The sequence below is a fragment of the Nelumbo nucifera genome, chromosome 1, assembly GCF_055504915.1.
Source record: "Nelumbo nucifera cultivar China Antique chromosome 1, China Antique-T2T, whole genome shotgun sequence".
NCBI classification, from domain to species: domain Eukaryota; kingdom Viridiplantae; phylum Streptophyta; class Magnoliopsida; order Proteales; family Nelumbonaceae; genus Nelumbo; species Nelumbo nucifera.
Genome location: NC_142649.1, coordinates 198,786,960 through 198,806,049, shown reverse-complemented (window position 1 = coordinate 198,806,049; position 19,090 = coordinate 198,786,960). Strand labels below are relative to the sequence as shown.

At 44.8% G+C, this 19,090-nt stretch overlaps 1 protein-coding gene across 1 annotated transcript; it reads left to right on the top strand.

The window, feature by feature from the left end:
• The first annotated feature begins 1,613 nt into the window (after positions 1-1,613).
• Positions 1,614-3,038, top strand: LOC104602363 (GATA transcription factor 4-like). The gene is made up of 2 exons (XM_010266022.3): positions 1,614-2,093; positions 2,231-3,038. The coding sequence occupies exons 1-2, from the start codon at positions 1,899-1,901 to the stop codon at positions 2,840-2,842; spliced, it is 807 nt and encodes a 268-aa protein (XP_010264324.1). The 5' UTR covers positions 1,614-1,898; the 3' UTR covers positions 2,843-3,038.
• The last annotated feature ends 16,052 nt before the right edge of the window (positions 3,039-19,090 follow it).

The window sequence follows — 19,090 nt, the reverse complement described above, 5'->3', positions numbered from 1 at the left end:
GATTTTTTCATGATTTTCTAATTAATCGATTCCCAATTTAATTTAATTTAACCACCACATGACTTTTGCACGTGCTGTGTTGTTGCTTAGGGATCACAGGTCACAGCGAACCACCCACACCCCCTGGCCCCTGCTCCCTGCCACATCACGTGATTCGAGGCTTCTCCTCTTCTCTCCAGTCTCCACCAAAAGCCTTCCGTAATTTTGAGGACCTTAATTTCATCAATTCATACATATCTAAACTAAAAGAAGCACTATAAAACATTAATTATTTTACGTATTACATTACCTAGAATTCAGTTCAGCCTTCCTATATATTAAATGCTAATGATTTTATTTTTTAATGGAAAAGGTTTTAATCCGTACTGGAAGATTACGTGGCGTGCTGTCTAGCTGGCAGTCTTTTGAGTCAACTTCGTGAGTACACGTAGGATTTCAAATATATTGAGTACGGACGGTACTTAGCGTCCTGCCGTCCTCTCCTTCCCCACGGCCCACACGAATTGGGATCTGTTCCTCACACCGACCTTACAGCCAGATCCCACCCTATATTGGGAACATCTCCAATGCAGTGAGGTCGGTATGAGGCGCGCAGTGTGAGGAGCAGATCCGGACTGGGCTCACATCACACACCACTGCACCCTCCTCCTCCTACTATTACTATTACTAATTTACTACTACGTGCCGTCATAATCTCGATTGAAAAGTGTCGTGTTTAAATAAAAGGTGAAGCCAGCTGGATGTGGTCGTCCGGACTCGGACTCGGCATTGTTGTCACTTGTCATTGACGGAACCGGGCGTTTCGGGTCTATTGAGTATTGACTCTCTCCTTCCTTGCCTCACCCCAGGCCCCACTTTTCGGCTTTCGCTTCGCGCTATTTCCGTTACGACTAGAGCAAGTGGGGCTCCGTTTCGTAAGGGTGGTCCCCACGTGATGGACCGGAAAAAGGGCAGAGCCCTCTACTGTTCATCCAAATTACTTTATGGGCGAATCCACCATTCACTCCGGTCTCCAGTGATGAGTGATGATTTACCAAAGCGTTGCATCTCATCTGGTAAAATTGGGCCTCACCTCATACTGTCATACATAAAAGCTGCCGACACGTTACGATAATACTTTTACTTAACAAACATCCCTGACCCTGACGTTCTTACTTTTTCTTACACACACATGTACCGGATAAGCCCTGACTGTAACGAAGGAAGTAATTTTCTTTCGACCACCAACACCAAGGTTATAAGTAAGTACAATTACGAGCGCGGCCTACCTCATCCAAACAAAACACTCAAACCATTGTAATTTGTAAAAATTGTAATCCCCAACCCCAAATGGTGGACGTGGACGGTGGATCCCCCACTATCAACAATCAACGATTGGGCAGCAAAATCCTACGTTTATATATATACATGTCAAGATGCGTGAGAGAGAGAGAGAAGAGAAATAACGGTAGAATAAGTATATATTCCTCGTGAACTTCACCACTCCTCATTTTAATTACAAGGTTAATAAATATTATATTCTCTTCTTTTTTAATTAATAAGAATAAAAATAAAAAAAAAAAGAAAAGAAAGAAAGAAACTAATATCGGGAGGGGAGCTCCCACTGCATGGGCACTCCCTGCACGTTCCTTTGTCTCTTGATTCTGAACTGAATGTTGTGTATGTAAAAAGTATGAAACCCCACAGGTCACACCACCCTCATACTAACTACTAACATCTCCTCCCTCCCTTGGGATATGTCTCTGCAGGGAACCAACTAACTATAGGGTAGTATACACTCTGAGAGACTGAGACCCCAAAACATAAAAACAAACCCTAGTATATCACCACCACCCAGGTAGGGAGGGGGGGAGGCTTAAGATCCTTCCTCTGTTCGTATATCGTAAGTCGGATCGGAGATGGACATGTTTGGTCTCCCCGCCCCTGATTTCCTCCACATCGACGACCTTCTCGACTTTTCCAACGATGACCTCTTCTCCGACTCCGATCTCATCCACCTCCCTCCTTCAGAAAATAACCCTGGGAATCGCCCCTCCATCACCACCGACAACTCCAACCTCTCCACCAGTTTCCCTAACGACCTCTGCGTCCCTGTATGTGTCTATATAATGCTTCTTCTGCAAATTAAATTCTTCTACTCACTATTTTTGTTACTTCTTCATTCTTTGCTTGCTAAATTACATTTTTTTTTTCATAATTTATTTATTTATTATTATTTTCTTCCCTACAGAACGACGACGTAGCAGAGTTAGAATGGCTCTCCAAGTTCGTCGACGACTCCTACACCGATTTCCCTACGAACGAGCCCGTTGGAAACACAAAGTACCGAGCTGACGCTTCAGTTCCCGGGCGCACCAGGAGCAAACGATCAAGAGCAGCATCCACTCATATCAGCTGGACTTCCTTGCCGGAGTCTTACATTCCGGTTACCGGCAAGTCCAAACTGGGTAACAGTAACACTAATATCAACTCTACTAGCTCTAGGAAGAAAGAGGGTTCATTGGCTTCGTCAGTTATCACAGCTGCAGAGCCGTCGGGTTCGGCGTCGTCTTCGTCGTCAGGGGTGCGCAAATGCACGCACTGCGCTTCGGAGAAAACACCGCAGTGGCGTACAGGACCACTAGGACCGAAAACGCTGTGCAACGCGTGCGGAGTACGGTACAAGTCAGGTCGGCTCGTTCCGGAGTATCGTCCAGCTGCGAGTCCGACCTTCGTGTTGGCTCAGCACTCTAACTCGCATCGGAAGGTGATGGAGCTCCGGCGGCAGAAGGAGATTCTCAGGCAGCAGAGTAGCAACCACCATCCGTTGTATCATCATCACCCTGACTTCAAGGTCTGCTGACATGGATGGTCACATGTGTCGAAATATTGTCGCATTCATCAGAAAAGATGACATCATGTCAAGTCTAGGGTTTCTCCATGTTAGCCTTTGTCTTTTCTTTTGCTCTCAGTCTTTGAGTCTTTTTTTATATTTTTCTTCAAATTCCTTTCACAAATTAATGAATTCTTCAGTTCTACGAGCGTTAAAGTTTATTCAACTTCCGACTCAAAAAAGATCAAATCGAGTTTTTCTTTGCTTTCTTTTAAGGTTTTGGATGGATTTTAGTTTGAAAAGGGGAGTAATCAGAAAGGAGAGAAAAGAGGTTGTTGTTGGTGTGACGACAGTGGTGTTCCACGTGATACACTGCAGATGAGGTTGGGCGAATATTCGTTCTCTCTCTGCGTCTTCTCTTCCATTCATTCTTGAGAGTTGAGACTGAGAACGATGCTGATCAAGGCATGAATGAATAAAAAGGGGTGGCGACTGGGACTGGCGATCGATGGTAGGGAAGTAGAGGAGAGGAGCCAATTCCCGACACACCAACAGAGGTGAGATTACCTTATTAATATGGCCAGATGAGATGAGATGACAAATCTCTCTCATCAGACACCACCCAAACTGCCACGCCCGGACTCCACACACAGACACACTGACAGACACGGACTTCTCTGCAGCTGAATCGATCATCTCTGCGTTAACGTTGCTTGCTTGCTCAATATGTAGAGATCTGATGGCCAATGTTCTTTCCTTTAGGGTCGTCCTCGTCCAACTCCAACACAGCAGCGGATGCCCCATCTGCCGGATTAATCGTGGCCTCCTGGGGGAATCTTGTATTTAGTCTGATCTTTAATTATCTGAGTCTTGCGTCATCTGTGTTGTATTCCTTGCACTTGCAGAGAGTGGGTGACAGAGTGAGGACGACTGAGAAGGGATAGCGATCTCTGACTGTTTTTTTTTTTTTTTTTCCTTTCTTTTTGTGAATAGGTTGGTGATTCCCGATCAATGCCTTTACTCTACTTACATGGATGAGTATAATGAGGAGTGATTTGACTATTAATTGATTCAAGTTGAGCATTATAAGGATTTGAGATGGATGTTTGCGATCGGAGGAGGGAGCTCCACTCCCTGACTCCCATCATCTGAGTTGTATGTCCGTGTGGAATTTGAGAACAAATTAAGTTAAGAGGAGTAGAGTAGAGCAGGACCAGTAGGTAGTGGTACTGTACACTTGCGGTCAGATGTCTACACTCTAGTATTCACTGCACTTCAAGCTCTACGTACGGGAGTCGGGAAAAAGAGTTGTGGTGATTCCATGCATCATGGTACAGGTACAATAGGGTTATAAAATGGAATCAATGGACCAGGCTCCAGGCAACCCACACGGCGGAGTATTTAGATACCACCCATACGGCCGGCCATTACATTTATTTGATGCGTGAGTGTTGTTGATGGATGCTAAGTAAGAAGTCTGAATGACGGTGACGGATTGCTTGTTCTTTGACTCTTCTGACGTTTATGAACCATGAACCGTCGAATCGATACCACTGCTGAATTCAGAACAACATGTGGACTGGTATGGTGTATTTGATTGATGAGCATGTGCAGCTCTGGCCTATGCTATTATTATGATCCAGTAATGTCCGATCTACCACCGCTGTAATCAAAGTGTCCTACACTACACCCCCACTCCCTTTATGATGAGCTATCTGATCCTGATCCAGTCGCCAGTCGGGACTATCTCCATTTATTTATTTATTTATTCATCAACTATTCAATACAAGAGAAACATAAAGTGTAAACAATGATGTGGGTACCTGAATCTCTTTAGGCAAATACTTAAAGAAGAAGTAGTGAAGCTGTGTATCATCCACACACAACTTTACAACTTTCCCTGTATTGGCATGCGTGCCACTTTATGACATCTCAGGCTCCACGGTGTCCACCAAGTAGTGAGAATCTCAGTTCAGGCCATCACCATAAATTCTATGCACATTGTTTCCACCTATTGCTATTAGTATATATGATTCATCTCTTAATTATTATTTTTAAAAGTTTTAAGTCTTAAAGCGCGAGACATGCATTTTAGTGCAAAGGCTCGTTAGATTTTGCTTCAAGGTTTTTAACTTTCTCAAAATGAGGCATAATATTCAAGTCTCAAGGCATGAGGCAAAAAATAGGCATAAGCCTTAATTATCAATGAAAAATCAATAGGGTAAATTAACTTCTATTAGTTCAGTGTAAAAAAGAGGTCAATCAAGTTCTTAATTTTTTGTTGCATAAATCAAATGATATTTTTTTTTATCATTCTAAATCTAACATCTTGAATTAATTATTTTTCCTATTTCTTTTCCTAATTAATAGATTTATTTTCTTTTTATTGATTTTTTACATAAATTAAATCAACTAAAGTTGTATTTGATACCATGATAGTAGTTTTCTTAGGATTCATTTGTTTGTATTTGCTTACACATTAAAAATTGGGAGACTTTTTGGGTTATGCACATAACCCAAAGCTCATTTGTTTATTTTTGTTTACTCTAGCCACGTTCCACATAATATATGAAGTTAAAAATGCTCCGTTATAAGAAGAAAAACACACACACATAAAAGATGTTTTCACTTGAGTTTACTTTCACCAAAACCGAGACACAAGTACGACCATTTTCTTTAAAACAACCTAATAACCAAACAAAAAATAATATTAGGCAAGTTGAAATGGATACTGATTGTGTGCGATCTGGATGCTCCTTGGAGGGTAATTTGGTCGTCGGTTGCTTAGTTGTTTGGTCAAACTATAAGGAAACAAAGCTCAGAGAATTCGGGGTGACTTATCCGGTGTGGACGCTTCGATGCTTAAGTTAGTACGCTTAGTGTGTGAGCTGAAAGTTTGATAGCAAGTAGGCTAGTGAGCAATAAATCGCACGTATCTTGTGTTGTTGGGGTTGATGCCTTTAAATAGGTGAGTTGTCGTTGGTCTCACGAAACACTTCCAAGATCTTTGGCTCGCACTGTTAGGAGTTCGTTTCGCACCAGGAGGAGGACTTCGTACTTGTTGTTAAGGCTTATAGAGTCCATCCGATCCAGGCGGGATAAGGATAAGACCTACTGTCGTGCGGAGTGATCTTGAAGAGCTTGGAGACAGCTGGCCCGCTTCTAGAAGACGGCTACGCGTCACATTGGCAAGTTGGGCCGTCATGAGTTGCTCGGACTTCGATCCTAGCCAAGGTGCCTTGGCCTGCTGAGGTGGCAGGAAGTGCCGAGTCAAAGTCCAATCATCAGGTTGCTTTCACATGTTCGTATATGAGTAGGTTAGGCCAAATCACCCCTCATCAATTGCCCTCACTCCTCGTGCCAGGGGTTCTGACCTGGTGCGAGGAGTTCATGATGAGCTTAGGTAGATTTGGCCCGATCTTCATCCCGGTCGAGGTCCAGTCCAGAGGTCAGACCGTGATGACCCAACCGACTCAACCATAAAACCAGATCACGTACCAGGGACGTACGAACGTCAAAATGCGCACTCAGCCGATTTCGACCTCAAAAGCCATGCAACCGGTTTTTATGAGAGCCATCGGATCAAACTGATTTGAGCCATTCATGACCGACTAAAGTGGCTATAAATAGGGGCCTTGGGGTCCCATTCACCTTGTCTTATTGTGGATTTCGACATTTTGGAGGTTGCGCGCTAGTTTCTAGGTCGGTGCTCATTGTCTTGTCTCCAAGGTCGTATACTTTCTTCTTTCTTAGGTAAGTCGTCTTTCGTCACTTTAGTTTCCAGTTTGAGTTTGTTTCTTATTTTTAGCATGTCTAGTAGTACGGGTAGCTTGTTTGATATGAGTGGTGAATCTGGTGGGGCTGAGGAGGGCACCTCGGTCCAAGACTTAGAGTTAGGCCCGACTGAGATGGTGACATTGGCGCATAGCTTGGAGTCCAGTTTGGCCGAGGTTGAGACCTCGGTTCAAGAGTGGAAATATTCTAGTAAAAAGGCTTCGTCTTTTCATTGTAGGTCTCCAGGGCTAGGGTCTTAAAGCCCTTTGGCCTCGGGGCTGAAAGGATCTCTAGTGCTAAAGGGGAAGGCCGACTCAGTGAGATAGGAGCCGACTGTGCATCTATCGAGTTCACTTCTTCCCTTCTTTTCTCTACTACTGCAAAATAGTCAACACTGCTCTTACCCAAGGTGTGGCATGCACGTCGGCGACGTCGCTTCTTTGTTGCTTCATTGTTAGTGTTGTTCACCTCGGTGCTGGCTGGAATCTCGACTCTAGTGTTCTCCTGATCTTGGATACTGCCACGAGTGGGGAGCTGATCTCTATTACTGGCGTCTTCACGAACGTGGGCTGGGTCTTGCTGGTTGGGGTGATAGGATGGGTTCCAAACCAGATCCTTACCCCTCACTTCGGGTTTTCTGTTACTTACTTCTCTTTTGGGCTGACGACTGTGTTTTTGATCATTGCGCGATCATTGTTGCAGATCGCTTTGGTGGCTGCGCTGTGGCTGGTTTCTCTAGTCGACTACCTACCGTCGTGGTGATGGGCGCTGACCTAGTGCTAGATCCCGAGGTAGAGTCTGGTTCTGAGGAAGAGTTGGGACCCATGATGACACCGGTCCTCAAGGAGGTGACCGACGTCCATGCTGTTGGTTCTGGTTCTACTGATTTTGGTGAAGTGGAGGGAAATGTAGTTTGTAGTGGTACTATTGGTTTTGTTGGTTCTACTAGTACTGTTGAAATTGCTAGAACTGCTGAAATTGGAGTTGCATAATTAGGGCACTTTGCACAAGCTCATGGAACCGCTGAGCTTCTACCTCAACAAGAACCACAGAGGGCTCTATGGTTGGGAGAGAGGCGCTCACATGAGGCATGGGCGCGCAAACTGACCGAGTAGTGAATGCCAGGTTCTGAACTGTTGATACCTCTAGAATGGTAAGGGGGATGGCAAACTTACCGATGGTCACTGTGGGGGTCTCGGGGTTAAGTGCAGGTTGGTCTTGCCCCCCAATGACGTGCATCTCAACTCTCTTGCCAGTGCTTGAAGAGGCCATTAGTGAAAATTTTGCAAAAAAATAAATAGAGTAAGGTAAGAACTTAACTTTTTGTTGTGTTTCCCATAGACGACGCCAATTGATTGTGCACGATCTGGATGCTCCTAGCTAGAGGGCAGCTCGGTTGTTGGTTGCTTAGTTGTCCAATTGAACTACAAGGAAACAGAGCTCAGAGGACCCAGGGTGGCTTACCCGGCTGGGCGCTCTGATGCTTAAGTTAGTACTCTTAATGTGCGAGCTGAAAATTTGATAGTAAGTAGGCTAGTGAGCAATAAATCGCACATACCTTGTGTCATTGGGGTTGATAACCTTAAATCGTGCGTTCTGCACCGAGAAGAGGATCTCTAAGATCTTTGGCCCGCGCTGTTAGGAGTTCATTCTGCACCGGGAAGAGGACTTCGTGCTTGTCGTTAAGGCTTATCGAGTTCGTCCGATCCAGGCGGGATAAGGATAAGACCTACTATCGTGCGGCATGATCCCGAAGAGCTTGGAGACAACTAGCCCGCTTCTAGAAGATGGCTATGTGTCACATTAGCAAGTCGGGCCATCACAAGCTGCTCAAACCTCGGTCCTAGCCAAGGTGCCCGAGCTACCCACGGTGGCCTGACCTGTTGAGGTGGCAGGAAGTGCTGAGTCAATGTCCAATTAGCAGGTCACTTCCACGTGTCTGTATATGAGTATGTCGGGCCAAATCACCCCTCTTATTTAAAAGGGTAAATTGCTGAAACTTCCCCTAAAGTTTTTGACCATTCCTGAAACCTCCCTTGAAGTTTGGTAATGGCAATCACCTCTGCTGAACTTTCTAACATAGTTGCAAGTAGACCCCCTTTGGTAAAATCCTCTAAAAAGAGGCATGGAAATGTTCAAAATGTCCATGCAATACTTTTGACTAAAATGTTTGTTTTTTGGATTTTCTCTTCATATGAATCACTAGCCCAAACCCTTCCCATCTCTTTTCTAAACTTGATTTTTTTGAGAAATTTTTCCTTCATATAAATGGCTCAAAGGTAAAGCTGCAACTTCAAATTCTCTATTTTTTTGTTGTTTATAAAGTTTGTATTGTTTTTTTCTATAGAAACCAACCTCAATAGAAGATGCTTGGGTATTTTGAACATGGATTCTAACAAAGGAGGTCTACTTGCAACTGTGTTAGAAAGTTCAAGGGAGTTGATTGCAATTACCAAACTTCAGGGGAGGTTCCAACAATTTACCCTATTTAAAATTATGGGTTGATGGCAATGAATTTCACTAGGAGTCAACTTGGTTCTCAAACAAGATTGGAATCAAAATCACCTCTTCCTAACTCCTGTTTGGTTCAGTCAAGAATCGGGATTATATATTTTATGAATATATAATTATTATTTTATTATTATTTTGTTATTATTACAATCATTTACTAAAACACTCATAGTTTCATGAATCTACTAAAACATACCAGATAGTTTGTGTTTTAGTAAAACATCCCCTATAGCTTGTAATCAATTTACTTAATCGACCTTCCATTAGATGAAAGAGGAAAATGATAGTTTTAACCCTAACACCCATTCAAAAAATTTAATGAAAAGAAACCAAAAACAAAAATGCAATTTTCCCTTGGTAAAACATGAACAACCACTCTATTTTTCTCTATTTTGTCAATTTTATTTTCTATACAAAAAAGTGTTACACTTTGGTAATAAGCAACGATGGGTCCATGCACTTGAACATTTTCCACTTTGGTGATCATTTTACTATTTTCAGATGGCAAAACAAATAGTTCTTAATGAAAGGTTGATTAAGTAAATAGGTTACAAACTATAAGGGGTGTTTTAGTAAAATACAAACTATAGGGTAGGTTTAAGTAAATCTATGAAACTATAGGGGGTGTTGTGGTAAATGACCTTTATTAGTATTTAATAATTAATATATTTTTATTTATCATTAATTTATGAATATTTTATTAATATTATAGTTTTATTATGACTAATAATATATTTATTATATTTTATTAATAATTTATTTTTTTACATTTTCTTAATATTTTATTATTTTTGTTTATTGTTTTAAAATTAATTTATTATTATATAATAAATAATATCTTTGCCTTTTATTGTGAATTTATTAATATTTATTATAATTTTAATTATTAAAATATTTTTATTTTATTACTACAATTATATTGTATTAATATTTATTATTGTTATTATTATTATTATTATTATTATTATTATTATTATTAATTAGTATCTTTGTTTGTTATTATTAATTTAGTAATATTTTATTATAGTACTATTATTTTATTACTACTTTACTAATATTTTGTTAATAGTTTATTAATATTCTATTATTTTATTATTAATATACTATATTATTATTATCTTATTATTAATTCAATAATATTTTATTACTTTATTAATATTAGCGCTTGGGTTTTTTGTAATGAATTCCTTAATTAACATACTTTGGAATGGGAATCCACCAAGAATGGGAATCGAAATCTCATTTTTACTGAACAAACATTTGGAATTATAGTGACCCCTAGGCACCTACGAAAGCCTAGGTATTTAGTGATATTGTGTAATGATGTAATGTCCAATGTCAAGGGTTGGCCCATCTATGGGGTCCCTTATGTGTGCATTCACTGTTCATTGGTTCCCTAACCCATTGTACAGAGCAAGGTTTAGCTGAACGCTTTAGCTATTCAGCGTGCTATGGAACCAATGATAAGGTTCCATGCTAGTATTTAAATATATGGGGGCTGCGCCTTTTACAGTGGGCCCATGAATTTATTACTAGCGTAGAACCTCATTGATGAGGGATAATTTGTTCCGTCAAACGATGTGATGACCTGTGAAGTGACAGAACGATGAGGTGACACCTCAACAACCTCAGTGACCTCAGCGATCCCCGTCACCTTGCACACCTCGGGTCACCTAGCTGGAATAGCTCAACTATATGCACCAGTTTGCTGAGATACCACACGACCTCTATTTAGAAGCAAGCCAGCTGTCTCTGATCTCCTTGGGATCACAGCCCCACGTCAACGGAGTTCATCTTCTCCTTGGGATCATGGCCTCACAAGGTATGCACGATTCAACTCTCTCAATACTCTAGCAATATTGCTTTCATCTCTCTCAAAAACCTCCACTTTGCTATCTTGAGCATCAGAATGCCCACACCAGATAAAGCACCCCGGACACTTTGACCTCCTTTTCTTGTAGCTCGACTAGGCGACATTGCTAGCCTAACGCCCGAGCTGTCCTCTAGTAGGTAGCGTCAGATCACGCATCATCAATTGGTGTCGTCTGTGGGAAACGCTACACAAAAGCTAAGTTGTCACCCAATCTCTGAGCGTTAAGTCATGGCATTCTCAAACAGTAATAACAACAGTTGGACCAAAGGAACCCTCATAGAGGGGCTGAATCAGAGTGACCAGCCTGGACGAGCCTCATCAGTCCTGATCGCGAGGTCGCCTCTACAAGTTGAGCCCTCCACGGCCTTCATAGGAGTCGGCAGCCAATGGACTATGGAGTCACTCTCATGGGTCGAGCCCTTTAAGGCTCCCGTGCGTAGTGGAGCTATCCCCATAGGTTAAGCCCCCTGTGGCTCTCGTAGGAGTAGACGACCAACGTCTTTGAGAGCTGATGTAGTAGTGCAATCACAACACCGACCTGCAAAGGCAGCATTATAATAACTCACCAGTTCATGACATGATTAACATGATCACTAGAGATTGGATTATGAGGTTTAGTCACCCCCACTAGTTGAGCCTTAGCTCGCAGGCTGGATTATGAGGAGGAGAACCTGCCAAAATGACGAAGAGTAGAAGAGGTGATCTACGAAGATGACACGCGGGGATCCATTACCCTCATAATGACACCCTCATAGTCAAGCTCATGATCCACTATTACGAGGTAAAAAGGGTACTCATTGATTCTAGCAGCTCGACAGACATTCTATTCCTTGGAGCTCTTGAGAAAATGGGACTGCGGAGGGAAGACCTGACCCAAGCCGATGTCCCTCTGGTCGGTTTCGACGGTGGAGCGACCTGAGATCTTGGACAGATTAACTTGTCTGTGACAACAAGAACCACACCGAACAGGATGAGGTTCCGACATGATTTTCTAGTGTTGGCAATGATGTCACCATAGAATGCCATTATAGGCCAACCAATACTGCAGGCCCTCAGAGCGGTGTTGTCAACATACCACCTCTCCATGAAGTTCTCCACCGACCAAGAGATAGGAGTAATAGGAGTAATGCACGGCGACCAACTTGAATCGCGGAAGTGCTACATTGCAACATTGAAGCATAAAGGGAAGCAAGTCAATGTTGACCTGGAGCCGTCCTCAGAGAACAACGAGGAAAGAGCTCGCCCGATGGAAGACAGTCCTGGTGCCAGTCTCAGGTACCGACCCCTTGAAGATAGTGCAGATCAGTGCACGCCTCAAGAAACCACTACGCTTCAAACTGGTAATCTTTGTAATTAATAATCTAGACGTTATTGCTTGGTTGGCCACCGACATGCATGGCATAGACCCCTCTGTGATAACCCATAAACTGAATGTAAACCCCTTAGTCCGATCGATAAAACAGAGGAAAATGAACTTCGCCTAGGAAAGGTGGAGAATAATAGACGAGGAGGTTGAGAAGCTCCTCATGGTAGATTTCGTGAGGAAGCTCCTTTCCAACGGAAGTGGCGCATGTGTATTGACAATACCGACCTCAACAGAGCCTACCCAAAGGATAGCTTCCCACTCCCTAGGATTGACCACCTAGTAGACGTGACCTCGGGGCACGAGTTGTTGAGCTTCATGGATGCATACTCCGGCTATAACCAGACTGGGCTTGTACTATTACAAAGTAATGCCCTTAGGCGTGTAAAATGCTAGAGCAACTTTCCAGTGTCTTGTAAAGTATATTTTATATGAGATATAAAAGTATATATATTATGGTTTCTAAAATGTTTGCAAGAAGGTTTTAATTCCCGGGATCCATATAAGTAGAGAGTGCAACACTATTCCTTGCAGTCGAGGGAGAGGTCCCCTCTTGTCGGGCAGTGTATGATCATTATGGGCTGAGAGGTTATGTGTAAGACCATTGAGGGTAATACCTGATGGGTTAATCTTGCATCTGCCCACAGTCCCTAGGTGTTACAAGGTGGCTTGGCCCAGGGACCACTTAGGGTAAGTGTTGGACCCATAGGGCCCATTTGATGGGTTTCAGGGGGTGCACTGTCCATAACAGTGTATTCGGCCAGGCCTTGTAACAAAGGCTGGGCCGAACCCATGTGACTGATGTGTAGATCAATTCTTTGGTCCCACACCATACAAGGAAGCCCAACTGGGCAGCAGTTAGGAAGGTTAAGTGCGCACATAAACTTAATGGGCCTATGGATGGGTGATCATATCAGCCCACCTCGAAATGGGCTTTCGGCCCATTAAGTGTTCAGTGTCTAAATACTTTCCAATCTGCTGCCCAGTTGGGCTTCTTTGTATGGCGTGGGACCCAAGCATTGATCTACACACCAGCCACATGGGTTCAGCCCAGCCTTTAATACAAGGCCCAGCCGAATTCACTGAAAGACTCAGTAAACCCCTGAGCCCATCATATGGACCCTATGGGCCCAACACTTACATTAAGTGGTCCCTAGGCCAAGCCATCTTATTAAAACCTAGGGATTGTGGGCAGGTGCAAGATTAGCCCATCAGGTATTATCCTAAATGGTCTTACACTTAACCTCTCAGCCCTTAATGATCAAGCACTGCCCGACAAGAGAGGACCTCTCCCTCGACTGCAAGGAACAGTGCCACACTCTCCTCTCACATGGATCCCGGGAATTAAAACCATTTGCAAACAATTTGAAACCGTACATATATATATATATATATATATATAAATATATATTAATTTTGCAAAACAAAATTCCAACGATTGAAATCAACTGCCGGCAGTTTGGTTTCCATCAGAGAGAGTGCATTCCCGATCATTACCCTTTGTCCGACAAAGTGGCTGATTCTGTCACTATGATCACCCACTTAGATGAATTCTCAAACTGCCCTAACATACCCAGGTTTTGATCCCCATCTAAGGATCTCACTGATTGGCATATCAAAGACAGCCCGATCCGACACCTAGTGAAATGTCATAATCGAGTCTAGGGGTCAGGTGTAACTTTCCAGTTTTGCCCATTTGTCTCCAAGGTCCAGGGCAACACTGGAAATCTGGTCCGGTTCAAGGATTCAAGTAATCCCATACTGCATGTGCCTCGGGTCTTACCCTGGTGGCTGAGATAGGCCATCCCAACACTTGGTGGCACACCAGTATCAGCCTTGGCAGGATAAATCTCCCCAGACTTATCCAATGGCTGTGAACATTTAAAACTAGCACGAATCTCTATAAAAGTCCAGTTTTAGGGTTTTGCACAGAATTAAACCAAACAACATGAATCAAACATGCACTTTATTTTATTTCCACTAAATAACAAAAGTACATCAAATCGGATTGAAGCTAAGGGAATACAAAACTGTCTAACTGCTGCTCCCCGGAAGCGTTATGACTGGTACCACGTCCGACGTTACTGGAAGAAGCCATGAATGTTGAGTTTTTTGGAAGAAGGAACAGTAAAAGCTTAGAGGAAGGCTTTTAGAAGCGTTTCCCACAGACGGTGCCAAATGATGTGGCACGATCCGGGACTCCTAGCCGGCTGCTGACTGGCTCCTTGATGGCAACAGACGACACCTGAGAAGTCGAAAAAGAAGGATTCCCGGGGATTTGCTCGGCGGGAATACTCCGAAGCTTAAGTTAGAACGCTGGAGAGGAAGAAAAGAGTGTGGAAGGCTAAGAGTGTAGGTCACGCTAGATCACTGTGCTCATGAGGTTAGCTTGTGAGCAAGTAAGGTAATTCAAGTTCAGATGAAAATTTCAGAGTGTGAATGTGTGAGAGTGTGTCCTCTCCCCTTCGCCTAAAAGGCTTTTATAGGGGTGTTCTTGTCAAATCGGGCGTAACTACCACTGGGCTTTTGTCGCAGCCATTACCTGCCAGGTCTGCACAGGTGATCATTATAGTGTACTATCCGCTTGGCTGAGTGACACGTCCCAAAGGGGCAGGCACGCCTCCATCTGCCGAAAGACGTGGGTGCATACTGTCAAAAGGACAAGGACTGCGCCGCCAGTCGAGAGACGTGGTGCAATTTGATTGGTACGGCCTCGTCAGATGGAAGCTTCCTGAGAGCGTCGCATCACTCAGTCGCAAGTTACTTCGTAGCGAGCTATCCTTGCCGCGAGCTACTTTGTAACAAGCTTTTATGGGTACTTCGAGGTGACCCTCATCAAGGTCGGTCTTTGGGGTAGTTCTTCTACCCAGGTGCTAGAGCGAGATGGTTTCTCTAGCTCATGAGCTGAAATAGTCTTGGAGTATTCCCTTCTCAGTAGCTCGGGGGACCTGGAGCTCGCGTTGTAGCGAGCTCCCCCTATAGCGAGCTAACTTTATCTGCAGATAGGATTAAGATAATCCCCTATCCAAATACTGATTTGGATTGGGATAACTCCTCATTAGGAGGTTTCTTAATCAAGAAGAAAGGAGGAGAAACCCTAAGAGAGAGAAATCATCAGATTTCGAACCACCTTTTGAAGAGATATAGGATATCTCCTGAGATTAGAGACAGGATCTCATTCATACTCCAGAAAAGGAAGAAGAAGCAGTTCATCCCTTTTTCACTCTTGGAGTTCTCCTCCTGCCACCGCCATCTACCCTTCCAAGATTTGATCTTTGCAGAAAAAGAAAGTCAAGAAATCTGTTCTTGACATTAGTCTTGCAACAAAGACTAAAAAAGATTCAGTGTTTAGTGTTTCCAGAGGATTCTTGTGAAGGATCCAGTGTGTAGGACGCACCCTGCTGGTTCTGTTCCATCCACTGCTGTGTCATCTTCAGCAGGAACGGATCTTGGTGCATTCTTTGGGCGTGAACACCAACTTTGGGAGATACTGCTTCTCCGGATAAGGTATATTCCTCCCTTTTATCTTTTAGTACAAATCTGATTTGATTATGGTTCAAGTAGGATCCTTGAATATTGTATTCTAAATCTAGGGAATATGATTCCCAGTTGGGAGAAGGTAGGAAATTTTTGAAATTCGCCCCACCCATTCCGCAACCTTTATGGCGTCCATTTGATGGATCCTACCATTCTTTCAGCAGCCTCAGCTTCCTACTGTCTGTATTGAACAGTTCACCGTCCCCCTCTCCATGGATGGAGTCCCCAGCTTGAACGTGCCTCTCATAGTGGCACCCGCGGTTGCTCCACTCCCTTCCACAGTTGGAGCAACCTTTGCTGAACCCTCAGTTGTGCCCCCAGCGGCCAGCCCGAACCAGTTGGAGGACTTAGTGCAATGCATGCGAGCCATGCAGGCTCAAATGCAACAATTTCAACAATTCCAACTCTATCAACAACAAGTGCTGCACCAGGTTTCCCAATACCAATACCAGCAGCAGTTCCCCTCTCTACCTCAGGCCTATCCGTCGCTTCCCCCTCGGCATCTGGCCACAAAGCAGACCAAGCCCTCCCGCCGGAGTGAGCGACCTCGCCGGGAAGAGGCCTCCCAGGCCCAGGATTCCGCCAAGAGCCTAGCCTCTTCCCATAGCAAGAAGGAGAGGCGAACTACCCCCGCCTCGTAGCCTGTGGGTAGGTTGGGGGCCTCCCAGCCAACCAAGCATGTATCGCCCCAGCCTTCACTGTTCGAGCTCCCACTCACGGAGAATCCGTTTGAGGTCCTAGCCGGGGACTATAGGCAGGGCCCTTCGATCCAGAGTCACCATCAGCAGTCTGAGCCCATCGAGCTCGATGACACTGAAGCATCAAGCACCAACGCCGAGCCAGCGAAGACGCCGGCGAGCTCGTCGAATTGCTACCCGAGTCTCTCCCGAGCTCAATTGAAAAGAGGAGGTATGCTTAGGTGAAGTGAAAGCTACCCTTCTCCTCTCAGTTTCCTCCCCGTTATCTCCAGAACTCCTTTCTGTCCCCTTGCCAAGGGACTTTAAGCTCCCTCCTCTGGATAAGTATGATGGGTTTTTCGATCCAAATGATCATGTGGACGCCTTCCAGTCCCAGATGCACCTGATAAGTGCCAGCGAGTCCTACATGTGCGTGGCCTTTTCCACCACCTTCAAAGGGGTAGCCCGCACCTAGTACCGAAACCTCGCACCCGACTCGATAAGAAGTTGGACGCAGTTCGTGCAAGTTTTCACCTCTCACTTCGTCACCAGCAAAAGGTGCCTACGAACTCAGGAGAGCCTCATCGGCATAGTGCAAAAGGAAGGGGATTCCATCCGGAGCTACATCAAGCGGTTCAATGACACTTGTTTGTAGATACCCGACCTGGATCCCGCAGTTCGCCTCACAGCAACCAAGCGAGGTATCACCTATAAAGAGTTCAAGTGGCACGTAGTTGTCAACCAACCCAAGACTATGACCGAGTTCCTTAAGCTTGCTGATCGGTTCATAGGAACAGAGGAGGAAATCAACTAGAAGGGCGAGCAGGCCCCAGAAAAAAGAAAGAGGGAGCCAGAAGCCCCGTCTCAAGGCGACAGCAGGAAGAAGAAGGACACAGCTCGGGGGGCAAGGCCAGTCCAGCCCTTCCGATCTCCAGCAGCAGAAAGGGACTATACACCCCTCAACGCGAAGCGGACCGAGATCCTCATGTCTAGGGGTGTTCACGGGTTGGGTTGGGTCGGTTTATTGGGGTTTTCCCAACCGACCCGACCTGGTCGGGTTACTTGAGGTGGAAACCGAAAATGACCCACTGATAGGCCAAACTGACCTAGTCGGTTTGAGTCAGGTTGGGTCAGTTTGGGTCGGTTTCGGTTTTGCTCCTGTACAAAAGGACACCTAATTGAATTCTAATTGTAATTGCCTAATGGGTTGCCTATTTGGTGTAAAAGATTATAGAAAGTTAGAAACTAGGATAGATTGCCTATTCTAATTGTAATTGCCTAATGGGCCTTCTAGTTCTAGTAGAAGACTAGTTATAGTTAAGTAGGAAACTACTCAAACTAGGAACTACTGAACTAGTAGAAGACTAGTTTGGTTCGGGTCAGTTTGGTTTCGGTTTTCACACAAGAAAACCGAAACCGACCTGATATATTGGTTTATATATTTGCCCAACCCGAAACCGACCGGTACTGATGAAAACCCGTTCGACTCGGGTTGGGTCGGTCCGGGTTGGTCGGTTTGGTCGGGTTGGGCATTCTTATGAACAGCCCTACTCATGGCGATCAAGGATGCTCCGTACATGAAGTGGCCACCTCGGTTGAAGGCCGACCTTAGCGCCAGGAATAAAAAATTGTATTGTAGCTTTCATAAAGTTCATGGTCATAGTACCGCAGGTTGACAAGGGGAGCAAAGTAGAGACGCTCCCGAGTCCAATAGGCAAGCGGAACAGCCGCAGAAGCAGCCCCCGAAGAGAGACCAGTTTGGGGGACCATCCATGTCATAGTCGGAGTTCGATTGTGGTGGGCTGCACCTCAGTAGTAGCTCGCGCATCAGCTCGCAAGACCGGCAGGGAAGAGCGGAACCCACCGAAGTGACCAAGGACAGAAGACCCCATCTTCTTCACAGAGGGCGACACGCGCGAGGTCCACTACCCCCATGACGACGCGCTCGTCATAAAGATGAAGATCAACAACTTCGAAGTTAGGCGCATCATTGTCGATTCGGGCAACTCAGCAGACATCCTCTTCAAAGTGGCCTTCGACCAACTCTAGCTTCAAGAGTGGGACCTAAAGCTCGCAAACACTCCCCTGGTAGGCTGCAGCGGAGAGGAAGTTCGGCCCCTAGGAAGGGTAACAGTACCTGTGGAAGTCGGCACCTGGCCTAGCATAGTGAGGCTCAACCACAATTTCCTAGTGGTCGCAACCCCCTCCCCATATAACGCCATAGTAGGTCGGCCGATTACCCATGCCTTATAGGCTGTGGTGTCCACCTACTACTTGGCCATGAAGTTCCCCATGGACTTCGGCATAGGGGCGAGGTGACCAGCTTGAGTCTCGCAAATGCTACGTCGCCGCCCTTAAGGGAAAAACCAAGGTGGCTGATGACCTCGAGTTGGAGCGACCTACGGAGCAAAGCAAGGAGCGAGGTGCATCCACAGAAGAGACCGTCTCCATCCCGACCTCGGCAGAAGACCCAACCCAAACTCTTCAGATCGGTGCTTCCATTAAGGAGCCCCTGCAATCTAAACTAGTACGCTTTTTACTTG

Bases quoted from the DNA above. Each gene is read 5' to 3' on its own strand.
- LOC104602363 (XM_010266022.3), top strand. From the start codon at position 1,899: ATGGACATGTTTGGTCTCCCCGCCCCTGATTTCCTCCACATCGACGAC. The intron at 2,094-2,230 runs GTATGTGTCTAT...TCTTCCCTACAG, and splicing joins CTAACGACCTCTGCGTCCCT to AACGACGACGTAGCAGAGTT.